The sequence below is a fragment of the Hoplias malabaricus genome, chromosome 11, assembly GCF_029633855.1.
Source record: "Hoplias malabaricus isolate fHopMal1 chromosome 11, fHopMal1.hap1, whole genome shotgun sequence".
Taxonomy (NCBI): Eukaryota; Metazoa; Chordata; class Actinopteri; order Characiformes; family Erythrinidae; genus Hoplias; species Hoplias malabaricus.
This window is the reverse complement of record NC_089810.1, coordinates 21,463,598-21,478,826: the sequence shown is the minus strand read 5'-3', so window position 1 is coordinate 21,478,826 and position 15,229 is coordinate 21,463,598. Positions and strand designations below refer to the sequence as shown.

At 37.4% G+C, this 15,229-nt stretch overlaps 1 protein-coding gene across 1 annotated transcript; it reads right to left on the bottom strand.

Moving 5' to 3' along the window:
• Window positions 1-372: 372 nt before the first annotated feature.
• On the bottom strand, window positions 373-11,193 carry cry1b (cryptochrome circadian regulator 1b). Its single transcript, XM_066685743.1, has 13 exons — window positions 10,483-11,193; window positions 7,227-7,335; window positions 6,499-6,641; window positions 5,850-6,034; window positions 5,666-5,754; window positions 4,596-4,736; window positions 4,133-4,444; window positions 3,009-3,160; window positions 2,699-2,901; window positions 2,222-2,314; window positions 1,818-1,898; window positions 1,593-1,643; window positions 373-1,371 (listed from the first exon to the last, which is right to left on the bottom strand). Exons 1-13 carry the CDS (start codon window positions 10,638-10,640, stop codon window positions 1,286-1,288), a joined length of 1,803 nt encoding a protein of 600 aa, XP_066541840.1. The 5' UTR covers window positions 10,641-11,193; the 3' UTR covers window positions 373-1,285.
• Between the last annotated feature and the right edge of the window lie 4,036 nt (window positions 11,194-15,229).

Sequence of the window (15,229 nt, the reverse complement as noted above, 5' to 3'; positions counted from 1 at the left end):
CGCCGTTACTGTAGCAAAGGGAGTGGGAGTGTGGAGGGTTCTAGACATTACCTTATCTTTGAGTGTGTGTGTGCATAAATGTTGTTTCATAGACACCTTTCCTGAACATCTGATCCCTAGTCACACTGACCTTGTAAGTTGAAGACCACACCCAGATGGCTTTCTTCCATGCTTTTGTAATGTAGTGTATCAGTTTTAACTAAAAGTAAGATAATATATTATCTAATCACTGAAGCCATTCTGATTTGTTCAAAGGTGATTGCGATTTATGACTTTATGGTCAACAAACATTCCCATTTAAACCAACATATCTTAAACCATTTGGAGCAAATTCATAAATAAATAGCAGTCAGCCATAAGCAACAGGTCTAATGTTTATGATTTAATGATGATTTATAAACAGCATATACCAATAATTCAAAAACAAACTGGTATCGCTTTTCATATAAAAAGTAGGTCTGAAACTAAGCAAGAAAAAAAAAAAATATATATGTATATACAGAGGTATGCTGACTGAAGTACTTACAGTACATGCATATATACAAAGTGTGTATTGTCCCTGTGAATGTACAAATACAGATACAAATACAGTCCTCAAGCCATGCACTTCATCTCGGCTTTATACAAAAATAAGGAGTGTGGCAACATTTGTTACTTGAACAGGTCTAATTGTAAATTTGTACATGAAACACTGAACAAAACTTTCAGTTCTTAATTTGTAAAAATTTACATTTCAGTACACAATGCTTAAAATTCATTTTATGGAATTGTGATATGACTGCTATGTAGGTGACTTGGCACATTATCATACTTTGTTTTTAGAGTCATATCTCATTGTGCTCTATTTACTGCCCTCATTCCAAAAGTAAATCATAAATGAGTGTAGACCCTCTATGCAATACATGCCGATTTGGATACAGAAAAGGAGGCAAATATGCCTGAAATCTGGAGTGTATGAATGCTGACAAGTTGGCAAACAGTACATAAACCTTGCAACCACAAAACATTTAAACAAACACTGTACATACTTACAGTGCAGTAAATACATACAATTTGTCACTGTGCACAGTTTATGACCTGGGTTTAGTTTAAACTTGCCTGTCTCAAAGCACTAACTTACATAAGCACTATATGTAGTACAACACTCTGATCTAGCATAGAGGAGAGACCTCAGGGTGGGAGAGATATGAGCAGTAAACTAACATCTAAACAAAATTTTAGAAATGTTTTGCTAATGACCTAAGGAGAAATGTAAGTTTGCTGAGAAGGAGACAACACTTTCTGACTAGTTACTGATTTGTTTCTGAATCTTGCACCCATTGTTTGATACAGAGTCTTCACTACGTCGTTTTATAGCCGCCATTCCTCGTCCTGGATAATAAATAAAAATAAAATGCAATATTTTACATTAAATATTACATTAAAACCAAGTTATTACATAAACAAATTATCTTAGTTATGGTAGCTTAAATATCACACTTACATTACCCTTACAAACCGATACAAATCTGTCAATTTTTGTAGTCAATATATAGTAAACATTATGTGTCCTTAATGTTGCATTTATCTTTGTTACCCAGTGCATGGCTTACCTCGCTGTGTCTGCTTAGAGTCTTGTCTGTGAGATCCAACTCTGCCAGCTCCTAAGAAACATTACAGAAAGACATATCACACATTTAAACTGATAAACACTGACTTTTGACTACTTCATAATCTCCTTTCACCATGGAATGCAGATCAACAGTTATTCTACTTATACAAATTCTACAAATTTATTATCATACTCTGGAACTGTATGAAATAGCTATAGCACTCACGTGTCTGTGGCTGCAAATTATTGCCAGGTTGTTGGTCACTATGAGAGCAAGAGCTTGCTGACAGATCTTCTTGAGGAGTGGCTGGAGTTAGGTGCAAAAAATAAAATAAAATAAAGGTTAACAAATTTAAACATTTGAAATTTTCCTAATAAATAGCACCATATTAGCTTTGCTCTTTCTTACATGAGATGTTTTTTGATAAGGAAAGTATAAGGAAAGAAAAACATTGCCCAGGCAAATTCAATTACACTGGAATGGAACATTATAGCAGTCTCCGATTTCATAACCTCTGTGTGACATCATTCACCTCCCCGAGTCATCAGCTGCTTCCTCAAGGGAGCTCAGTCAAGACTGGTCTCTTACACTTCCCACAGTTTTAGACAGTGTATAAGCAGTAAAAGTACCTGCAGCACTACTCTCCTGTGTGCTGTCCTCAGAGACTGCTCCAGCACCATCACCATTAACGTTGGAGTTGTATGGCACACTGGCCAGAAGACCTGTGATTCAGGAATGTCAGACATTATAAAAGATAAGCATTGGATTTGGAACAGTTTCTTGAGATATGTGATTATTTTAAACAAAAATAGTGTTTCCAAGATAAAAATACTGCCATTTCTTTCTTGACAGTGAAAAATTAAGTTGATTTCCTTGAGATACTCAATTACTATGGTGTTTTAGTAATTGAGGGCAAATGGGCAATCAAACTTTATATATAAGTTTATAAACTCATGTATGTATGCAGTGGTTAGGAAGTGGCCTAATATAACTCAGACATTTCATATTTCAGCTAAAATGTTGTAATTAATGTAATTTTTTTCTGCTTAGCATTAAATGCCATTTAATGAAAGAACAGGTCTACGAGACATCTCTCTGGTGCTTACCAAGACCCCTGTAGCAGGAAAGCTGCTGGTAGATCTGTTTCATGCGCTCAATATTTATTCTGCTGGCTTCAGCATGGTTGACCATGGGCTTGGGGTAGTGCACCCCTATGATGCACTTTGCCAGCTTCTGTACAGCCTCTGGTGCATTCCAGGGATCATAAATATATTTGGCTGGAAATCCTCTCAGTATGGGCAAATACCGACTGCAAATAAAAATAAGTTTTATGAAAAACCCATATTGTAACACAGCCAGTGCAAGCAATTAATATCAAATATAACTGGTAAGGGCTATAAAAGGGAGAGGTGCTACCGTATGTAGTCTCCGTTTGGGTCAGTGCGGCGACCAAAACCTACTGGGCAGTAGCAATGGAAGAACTGCTGGAAAAACGAACTGCAGGAGAGCCACATCCAGCTGCCTGCATTCACACTCCAGTCTGCGTCTAGTAACAACTCCTCAAACACCTGGAACATATGGGTAATTGGTACAAAAAACAGTCAGAAGGACATTTAAGGGGAATTCAGTTTAGTTCATTGCAGATTTATATTTCTGTATAATTAAATGATTAAAATAATATTATTCATTGTGGCTTGTTCTAAAGAAGTCAGAATTATTCACCATGCCTGAAGCATGCCTCACAGAAAGTTATTGGAGGAGACGGTTATGAATATTCTGACAGATGTCTCTGATATTGTTTTAGAATACTTTTGTTACAAGGTTTTGTCCTAAAAATTCATAACAAAGAAGTACATGCAGAGGGTAGACACCAAAGAAAACGTATTCTGTTCGATTTAATGCTACATACAATCCATCAATATAGAAATATTGATGGATTTGTATTTCCTGAATATTTTCAAATAAAATTCTACAGAAGTAAACAGTAGAAACAGCAACCAATTAAGTATATAAGCAGTTACATTTTGGCCAATCATATTTAATTTCTCATACCCTATTTGAGTTTAATATCATTTTGTTTCCTTGTAGTACTTTTTAAAAGTGGTCACAAAGGGAGTTAGCATTTTATCACAGACCAAAGCATACAAAAGGGATGAACAGAGCTTGGAATTTATGTTATGATTATTAAATTAGGATGGCATCGGTAGTGTCAAAACAGGTAGTGTCTACGATACACAACTTCAGGGCCCTGGGTTTTAAGCCCTGTCTCAGGTCACAGTGTTTGAGGAGTTTAATGTGCCCCCCCACATTGCCAGCGTGTGTTTCTTCCCACAGTCGGAAAAGAACATACTGGTAGGTAGATTTGCCATGCAGAGGTGTGAGTGAATGAGAGGGTGCATGGTGCCCTGTGATGCACTAATGCCCCGTCCATGGTGTGTTCCTGATTTGTGCCCAGTGATTTTGGGTAGGCTCAGATTCACCAGTTTGACAGTTCATATTTACAGACAATGAATGATCAGTAAATGAATAGGAAACTGTACCTTCATGCCCTCCTCCCAGCTGATCCACAAGTCTCCTCTGGTGAGGAAGCAGGCAATGGCATGTCGGGCCAGGTGGTGGATCCAGCCCTCCTGTCTCAGCTGGGTCATGATAGCATCGATCCAGGGGAAACCTGTCCTGCCCTCTGCCCACTTGGCCAGTGCCTCAGGGTTCCTATCCCATGGGATTTGCACACAGATGGGGTTACCCTCCATTTTGTCAAAGCGGGGATTGTTTGTGGCAGCTGTGTAGAAAAACTCTCTCCACAGTAGCTGGCCATACAGAGACAGTGGAGGAACACTGTTCTTCTTCACCTAATGTAAATGACAGAAAAAGGAACAGATGCACAAAAATGTGAAGTTAACCACTGGAGGTTTACTGACAGTGCTTTGGTGCTTTATATTTCTCATAAGCTATACCATTATTGCTAAATCTGTTTAATACCCTTCAAATGATTCAGCTCACCTTTCTGTAGAGGTCTGTGAGTTTGAAGTAGAAGAGTCTACAGGAAAGGCAGCCAAAGCGAAGATAAGGGCTCAGGCCTGTTGGACTGGCCAGTAAAGAGTTTGCATTCATCCTGGGACGCTCAAAGTTAGCCACCCATGCCTGAAGAAAAAAAAAATTATGTTTAAAAAATAAAACAAAAACCAAAGCTAGCAAAGATTACATGCAAACTGAATTTTCAGCATCAGCCCTCTGTTACCCTCTGTTTTCCCAGTTTGCCTAAGAATTTAACTAAATGTTGCAGAACTTCCTGTCAACACTTACATTTGATCAGAAACAAGTACTACAATAGAAGGTTGTGTGTGCACATATGTTGTAAAATAACCTGAAATGTGTGATGTAGTTCAGGCTGTTGCAGTTTTCATTTATTGAATGTTTGTGATTGTCTAATCAAGCATAAAGATATACAAGAAGAAATATTTCTTACTATATTTCTCTTTAGAGCGGAATGTGCATATAAATCTGTAAGGTGTTAAAGTGCAGTTCAGCTGTTCAGTGTCTGAGGGTGATTATATCTGTACAAAATACACAATTTGCTATGAAGCCTTGCCTCACTCTTTATGTGCAGTGGCTTTGGGGGGGACAGGTCCATACCATTACACTATATTTACTCCTTGTATTCTCTAATACTTAATTTCAAAATAATTACTTCATGTCATTGTCAGACTTTTGATTCTAGTTTACCATTGCTAGGGATCTTAAAAAAATCTTGCAGGTTAGCCAGCATAATAACCTTCATTCATCTGAACTATATTTATTTCATAAAATCATGAAAATACAGGCCTTGCTTTAGGAGAGTATTATTTATACAAGACATCCTATTGAACAACTTGTCAGCTGCCAAAAGGATATCGTGTAATATTTAGAACTCCATGAAGAACAACAACCTTAAAAGAAAAAACTGCACCTGCACAAAAACAATTCATTACCTAAGCATGTAAGTCATGTCAACAATCTCAGTTCACTCTAAATTGTAGTGCCTCAGAATGCCCCCGAAATAACATGTTGTGCAAATGAAAACTGCTGCCCACCTTCCTTTCCAAGTGTCTCTCCAGACGAGTCAAAGCTTCAGTCTCTCCTCCTGGCCATACAGCAGATGACAACCCCTCAGTCTCAAAGCCTACAACAATGACAGATCAAATTATTAAATGAATTACAAACTTTCACCTCAAATGTTTATACACAGATACAGCACTGGACTATGGGCTCTCCTACCAAGCTCCTCCAGTGAGGGCACACCAAACTTCTCATCATGGTCATCGTTGATAGGTGTGGCACACCTGCCCATGATCTCAGCAGTAATGGTTTCTGCTGGTGTTTCCACAGGGTCCATTCTGCTGATGAGTGCCTGGAACCGCTTGTAGGTGAGAGGAGACTGTCCTCCATTCAGCTCAATGATTCTAATGAGAAAGAAAGGCAAAGAGAGCAATATGAAGATACAGACACATTAAATGCTATATTAAACAGTACATAAGTAAACAACATTAGATGCAAATCGTTTTTGTTTTAAAATAATTAGTTTGGCAAATGAAACTCCATAAACCAACATATGTTTGGCATCCAATGTTTTATTATTTAGTCTGCTGGATATGTGAAACTGACCCTGCTAAAAATCACTCAGTATTGGGTATTAATTGCTTAAATACAACCCCCAGCAAATAAATAAGTAAATAAATAAATATAACATTCCTTTTTGTTATTGCATTAAATTATATACATTTTATAAGGACTGTTTCTTATTGTGCTACCCTTAGAAAGCCTCAGCATAATCTATGCTCAGCTAGAGCTACATAGCTGGCAGAAATCAGTGTGTGAGTCAAGCCATATGGCTGTGTATGGAAGCACCCACAGAACAGAGACTTACTTGTCTAGATCATAGAGTGTGTGGGAGATTCGGACAGTGACCTCTACCCCTGCTTCACTGGCCAGCTTTTTAATAGCTGCGTCCCGCTCTTTCCCAAATGGTTCAGAGTCATACTCATATGACAGACGGGTGATCTTCCACTCCTGGGGCAGAGAAGAGAATTAGTGAATCAAACACGAAGAAGAATCTCTGTCACACACGCCTCTTTTCCAAGGACCTGCAGTTTTACTCTTACTGACCAACTGAGCAATGCAATAACACTGAGCTCCAGGCTATGTAAACAGAGCACAGATGTAACAAAGCAAGCAAAGCTTTCAGAACACCAATGTCTGAAATAACACTGACACCAGTGCCATCTAGTTGATATTTATGGGGTAGAGTGAATTCACTCTGCTTTGTCTCTTTACAATATTTTTGTGACAATTCTATCAGTTTGTATGTTGAAGCTGTAAAGTTTTATGTTTGTTTGACATTGTTGTCTACTCTCTCCCTTCTCAAAAATGACTGACAAAGCACACACACACAAAAAAACAATTCTCACAGCACAGGCATAAAATTCCATATGTGTTAATGTCTGACATCTATTCTGATAAAATATAAGAGTAAAATGTAAGTCTCGTTCAAATCTTAGTGAACAGGTAGTTTGTTTCAGAACTAATAAGCTTAAAGAATGTATTGTGTTTTCAACAAAAATAATGTGTGAGAACAGGTAAACAAGTTTTACTTGCCTTGAAAATCCTGGGAAAGACATCAGTTGGCTGGCCTCTGATAACAAACAGGCGAGAATTAAGTTTTCGAAGGCTGGCATCCAGATCCTCCAGACACTGCAGTAAAAACCTACAACACACAATAAAAGGGGACATTAACACCAGCGCTTGCGGAAGGTTTATGTGATGAAAGTGAATTAAGCCAGTAGAGGACAGTATTGGGAATGTTGCAATTAGAAAATTTAAAATCTATGCTTATTACCACTGGAGAGAGAGAAAAAAAAACCTACAGTTTTAGACATGCTTTATCTGCACTATTTATATTAACACCTGTGTGGATATAATATGTAAAGTGCAACAGTACTACAGCAAAAAAAAAGATTACAAAAATAATTTAATTTGTAAATACACAGCAAATTTTAATAATACATAGCAATGAGCATATTATTTAAATGAGATTTAAAAATGCCCCTGTAAAACTGTGTGCAAAATCAAATGTTGTTAAGTGTAACTCAGCTGTTCTAGATGAAACCTTATTAACCACTTGCAGACCAAAGGCATGTTTATGGATCTACACTATAGTGCCTTGTCCAATAAATGAGAGAATATTATAGAGAGTTATTTAATAGTTAATCATTTACTGCATTAATGAAAGAAGTTTTAACCATATATTTATTATACCACTATTGATCTTACGAGGTCATTGAAATCATTTGCAAAACCAAACACTTACTAGTGTCTCCACATGACCAAAATCCTTAAGGGTTACTGGTTTCCTTCATTAAATGCAATAAATCTCCCAAGTTCATTTTAAACAAGAGTGATCATTAATCTCACGGTTATTAGCTTTTACTGAAACATGGGTCGAGTTTTTTAATTAAGTTAACACTCCTATAAATGGGTCTGACATGTGCCCCATCCAATCCTCTACAAAAATATTTATAATACCTCCCTGATATCTGTTCTTTTTTTAATGCTCAAGTCTGTGACCTTCATAATTAGCCATGTCCTGGAATGATTATATTCTAGCTCTATTCACATATCAAACACAGTTAGACTCATAGGAGCCAAATCCTGTCTGAGCTGCAGCTGTAACTCTTTTGACCTATCAGATGCAACACAGCAAGACTGGGTCAGCAGGGCAGAAGCCAGCCCAGTCTGTCTGCAGCCTTTCCACAGACGTCTGATCCACTCCAACCTGGCCTGGCCAGGGACATAGTGGCATAGGGTGCACATTCTTTGACACACTGGGTGAAACATTATAGCCTTCCATCTAGCCACAGGTGCACAGGAACACATTCATTCTAATGTCTTTAGCCTAAAAAAAAAACAAAACAGCCCAGCTGTTAATATGACAAAAACATATTTGAAGAAAAGCAGCAGGGGCCGTGGAAAAGGAAGAGAGAAAGAGAATCTAGGGCAGATTTTGTAACTTGTATAAGTCAAAGATGACTCATTAGCCTACACAAAAGGTTTTTCGAAAGGACTGTACCAATTATTATTCTGTACAAAGCAGACACACCTACACATTCAGGAAGCTTGACAGCCAGCAGCACTGTTTCTCACATTAGTTCAAAGTATCCACATGATGTGAAGTGAACTGGATAGTACAGTAAGACACCTTGAAGGTAGTTTTAATGTGCTAGTCGAGCCAAGATACAACATACCCAGGGAATAGTGTCTACAGTAAGCGTGCTCGGTACAGGGCCTCTAAGCTAACAGTGTTTTTAAGCACAGTTGCCACGTAACAGTGGAAACCATAAGAGGAGTGGCGGCGCAGTGTTCGGAGGAGGGAAAGTAGGTCAGAATTGAGAGGGGAATGTGGTAACTGCCTCTGCTGACACACTGACCTAGTTCTGTCTGCTCTGCACCAGGGAGGGAGACATGGGGCTACTTGATGTTACATCACCAATGTATGGGAGTGAGCGGCCAAGCCTCCCACGAGGATCCCCCATCACACAGCCACATTCTTATTACTACAGCCAGGAGCTATTCTTATACAAGGACATACCTCTGCAACCGTTCCAAAGTTGGCCTGCAGGGTGTCAGTACATTGAGTTGTAGTTGTTGATACAAAATCTCTATCTCTATAATAAACCTTATATCACTAACCTCCATTCAGAGTTAACAATGTTTTTCCTTCTGCATAATGATTATTTTTGGAGATAATATGTTGTCAGTCAGTGGTAATATTGAATGAAATGAAAACATGCTATGAATTGGAGAACTGAGCATTCAGGTTATACTCTGCTGGTCAGTCAAGATCATGGTCAGTTAAGATTTAAATAAATGTAAAACTGGAGTTACAGGTTAAACTGTAAACTTAAAATCAAACAGATCTACACTGAATTTATGTGTAGATGGCTACATTTATTGGGAATATCACAATATTTTGATGCAATCTTGCACAGCAATTTCACCAGTGCTCAACCAACATTATTATTGTTAAATTAACACTGAGAGTGTTGACGAGAGTTAAATGTTTACACTCACAGTGTAATTTTAACAATAATAGTATTGATTTAACACCGAATTCATTATCAACAACCCTAAACATAACCCTAGCTCAAGTTATTAAATATCCATTAGGGACTGGCTTTTCACTGTATTTCAAAACATTAATTCATTAATAGTCTTGTCCATCCCTTAATTATATGACATTAAGTTACTTGTAGTAATGCTGGTAGAAGACCATGCTATCTCAGATAAACTAGTTGCTTAGAAATAGTTACAAACTAATGATACTATTTAATAACGTATTACTATTAATAATCTGTCTCTGACTACATTTTTCCATTGAAAACACAGGTAACTTGACAAAAATTGTTCAGGATGATAAACGAGGAGTAAAAATCTCAGGTTTGATTTACAGTGTTGTTTTACAGTATTGCTGTATTGATCTACGTTATTTCTTTTGAGCTCAATTTTTTCAGTGTATGTATGTAATGCCTGTGATGGACTGGCCAGGGTGTTCCTGCCTTGTGTCCAGTGATTCTGGGTAGGCTCCAGACCACAGTGGCTGTAATAATTCCCAAAATACTCACCCACCAACTCATTCATGTGTTCATTACTCACTCACCCACTCCCTCATTCACAAACTTAGACTCTCAGTCAGCCTTTGTCATTCATTTACTCACACATTTACGAACTGACAAGCTCATTCATTCATCTAACCTCTTCCTCACTCTTTCATACTTTTACACACTCAGACTACAACATTCAGGCACTCTGCCTGTCACTGACTCACTCACTCTCCCCAACTCCATCCCTCACTCGCCTCCATCTGTTGATGCCCACGCTGGAAGATCCTGCGAACCAAGGGTCCAGGATGTAGACGCAGCGCAGTGTGTCCGCCCCCGCCACAGAGTCTCTGAGCGCGGGGCTATCGTGCAGCCTCAAGCCCTTCCTGAACCAGTGCACCGTGTTCACCACCATCTCTCTCGGAGATATAGGTACAAGTAACCCGCTGACTTTAATAAAAATAACACTCCCGACCGCTGCACAACTCAGCGGAGAACTACCACCTTTAAAACGAACCCTTTCTTCAACGTGGAATCGGTTTAACCTTGCTCCAGGAAAACTTTCCCCATGTTGTTGATGTTGATGTCGTTGAAACTGGCGGTGGCTCTAGACGCGGCTGTGTGCCGAATCATCCAGACCCTGCTCACATAAGACTGTGGCTTTAACAGACCGGGAGCTCTCTGACTGGATATGGATCGTTTTTTCCAGAAACAGCAATGTATTCGAATATATATTTATATATATAAATCAACGAACAAAAAAAAAACGAAAGCTGCGTTCAAATATAGGAACAGCTGCCCAGCATCCCAGTCAGAGCTAAGCCCAGCGAGCAAATGCAAACCGTCCTAGAAACGCCCGAAATGTCAAGCTAGACTCGGAACCCGTCCATAACTCGCCAAGGACCGATCTGCGCGGTGTTTGGTCTCGTACTCGGGGCTGTTTGTGTTTCGTTGCCCTTTTGTGAATGTCAGCGTTTATTCAGTGCGTCACTGGCTCCGCCCACGCCCCGGAGAGTTCGACGCTGATTGGTCAGAATTATTCGCACACGTAACTTAAAGTCACGTTTTTTTGGTGTGGCCAAGATGCCATCAAAACATATCTGCGTCCAGGACTCAGACACGGTTAGTTTACCGACAGAGCGCGACAATATTGAGTGTACGTGAGGTATAAGAAGTTTAAGTCATTTTTTAAAGTTCTTCTGCGCGTACAACCGCAAATAAATACATGCGTGCAGACAGGCTTATTTAGGCGTGTTGGTCTGTTCTGCGCTCTGATTGGGCAGAGCTCGAGCACCCGGATGAGCACATGAACAAAGCCGAGAGGCTGGATGTCCGCACAGCTCCGAGCTGAGGCTGAGGCGTGTTAGTACACGCTGTCTTTATCTGTACTGGGCCAAAGACCTGTTATAAAAGATCAGCTGCCTCCAGCAAAACACATTGTGTGAAAAAATAAAACAACATAGAGCATGCACAGCCAAAACATTAAAATAACCTCATTTATTATTATTATTATTATTATTATTAGTAGTAGTAGTAGTAGTAGTAGTATATTTAACATTTAATTAATTATTTTAAAATATATATATTTATTGTACATAGCTCCACTGACCATGCAGGTGCAAATTGTTGACAGTGCAGACCATGAAGTTACAAACAGTAATCCATCTGTTGGATTCTTAGCACTCTTTTAGCATGTTTTTCAATCTTCAGTGGTCAGGGCCCCAGCAATACCACAACAGTGCAGGTATAATTTGAGGGCTCACCCTCAACACAGCAGGGACAGCAATGTGGTGTTAGTATATTTGTGTTTGTTGTGCTGGCAGTGGATCAAATACAGCAGTGCTGGTGGAGTTATTAAACAACTCAGAGTCACTGCTGGACTGAGAGAATTCCAGAATTTTTGATGTTCTACTTTTAATTGGGTGGTACAGTGGCACAACAGGTATAATAAATCAATATGTTTATTTTTCATAATGCTCCCCAGTTTGGAGACATTTCCACCTTAAGTGATCTCAAACTGCAAAAATAAGTCAATATTATCCACATATGGAGCAGTAATAGATCAATATCCTCATTTCAGTTCTTGCTTTTCAAAGTTTGGAGTACTCTCTTTTGTCTAAAATATACAGACATTTATGTAAAACTACTAATATTTCATATTTTATATGGTCTGGCTGATAAAACGTGCTGTATGTGATAGCTATAATTCAGTTCCCTGTTCCAGCTTTAATGAGTTGGCCTGTTTAGTTTAGTTTAGTGTATATTTCGGTTTACAAAACGAATACAGTATATGTATAAAAATAATAATAATAATTACCTAAGAAGACGACAACAATAATGGTAACAAATATTAAATTAATAGACATGACAGTCAAAACAAAATACAAACCAAAAAGGTATAGGTGAAGCATTAGCTTATTGTGCCTACCCCTTTTACATAGCTAATTAACATTCCTTTTACTTCCGTATTTAGACGATACAAAACCACCATGGAAAGAAAACATTCCGCATTTTTTTACAATGATAATTCCTTGGTTCTATGAGTGCTTACCACCTTATGTTTTAACATTTTTTAAAACTTGCCAAGTGAGCTACACATTTTTAGTTCCTTATCAAAACTATTCCACAAATTAACCCCCTTAATGGATATATATCTATTTTTTTATATATATTTGTCCTTGCTCTTGTTTTTGTAAACATACCTGTTCCCCTCAGTTCATATTTGCTCTCTTTAATTTCAAACAACCTTTGAACACAGTTGGGAATAAATTGTATTGTGCTCTGTATATTATTTGTGCAATATTAAGGTTAACTAGGTCACTGAATTTTAAAGCCTGTAAATTAATAAATCGTTTGTTGGTTGGTTCATAATAATCCTTTCAATTTACAATTCTTATAGCGTTCTTTTGTAGCATGATAATTTGTTTAATTATGATTTTATATATGTTTCCCCATATTTCCACACAGTAGGTCATGAATGGAACTATGAAAGAACAGTACAGTATATAAAGTGATTTCTCATTCAGGATATTTTTAATTTCATATAATACTGCAATTTTTTAGAGATATTTGTGTTTATTTGTGTTTACAAATATTATAAGTGGGTTCTAACCTAATTTATGATCAATGATCACACCCAGAATTTTGTTTTCATACACTCTTTCTATTTCTACATTAATGGAATGATCATAAGTTTGACTTAATTCTTGATTTGTCTAGTTCTGAATATAATAAACTTTGTTTTATTTAAATTCAGTGATATCTTGTTAATATCAAGCCATTTCTTTAATATTCCCAATTCCATTTCCACTGAATTCAGAAGCTGTTCCAAACTTTTTCTAGGGTAATATAAATTTGTGTCATCAGCAAATAAAACAACCTTTAACAAATTAGACACTTTGCAGATATCATTTATATATAACAGAAATAATTTAGGATCCCACAAGTGACCTTCAGAAGTTTTGATTTTCTGTTATTTATTTCTACTTATTGATATCTGTCACAAAGATAACTCTTGAGCCATGAATATGCTACTCCTTTAATACCATATCTCGCCAGTATTTTCATTAATAGGTTGTGATCAATTGTATCAAAATCTTTTTTTAAGTCTATAAACACCCCCACACTATATTCCTTATTGTCTATTGCAGTAGATATCTCTTCTACCAGTTGCATCACAGCCATCGAAGTGGACCTATTTTCTCTGAATCCATACTGTTGACCACTCAATAATGTATGTTTTTCTATGAACTTATCTAGCCTCTAGAGTCACCAATCCACCTAACAACGTGTGTTTTTGGACTGTGGAAGGAAACCGGAGCACCCCGAGGAAACCCACGCGGACACGGGGAGAACACACCAACTCCTCACAGACAGTCACCCGGAGCGGGAATTGAACCCACAACCTCCAGGTCCCTGGAGCTGTGTGACTGCGAAACTACTTGCTGCGCCTTAATGGTAAATGCATTCTATAATATTTTTTACCAATGTCATAATAGTTTCATTCCAATCAGTGGATCATTTATTTTAATTTTTTTTACAATATCCAATATTTCTTTTTCATCAGTAGTCCTAACAAAGATAGAATGAGAATTTTACAGAACTCTATTCATATCCACACCATGTTGATTTCTTGGTTCCACAATCTCCTTTGCTAAATTAAATCCAACATTTATAAAATAGTCATTAATAAAATAGTCATTATCAATTTCTGTTATTTTATTTATGACTTTATTATCTTGTTTTACAAAATTATTTGGAATTTCGGCTGTTCCAAATCCCTTTTTAATAATGCTATTCAGCGCATTCCACGTTCCTTGTACATTACTCCTATACTTCTCCAGTAACGTCTGATAATTTTCATTTTTACTAAATCTCATAACACTTATTAATTTATTTTGTTTATTTATATATGTCTTATATTTATTTTCTGCTTCTTTAGTTCTTTGTTTTAGGGACAATTTATATAGAACATATTACTTTTTACATGTGTTTGCTATTCCCTTGGTAATCCATGGTTTGCCCTCAAATTTATGCCTTCTTGAAAGATTTTTTAAAGGACAGTTTTGTTCATAAAGCTCAGCTAATATGGACAAAAAAGCCTCACATGCTTTGTTTGGGTCCTTGTTTTCATAAACCTCCAACTTTCATAAAGTTCATCTTGAGAGCAGCAATAGCTTCTGGTGTTCTGTGTTTTATCACTTTATAAATGTTTGTCCTATGTTCATGTTCTACATTAAGAACATTTTGAAAAATTGCAAAAACAGGAAAATGGTCACTTATGTCGTTTAGGAGCAGTCCACCTACTATTGCACTCCCAGTTCTGTTTGTAAATATGTTGTCAATCAATGTAGCAGTGTCTGTGGTTATTCTAGTTGGTTTTATGATTACAGGAAACAGGTTGTTGGTGTACACTCTATTGATAAAGTCTGTTGTTGTTCTATGTCCATTTGTACCTTTTTTGTACCTTTTTGTACAATTTGTACCTTTTTGTCATTCAGTTTG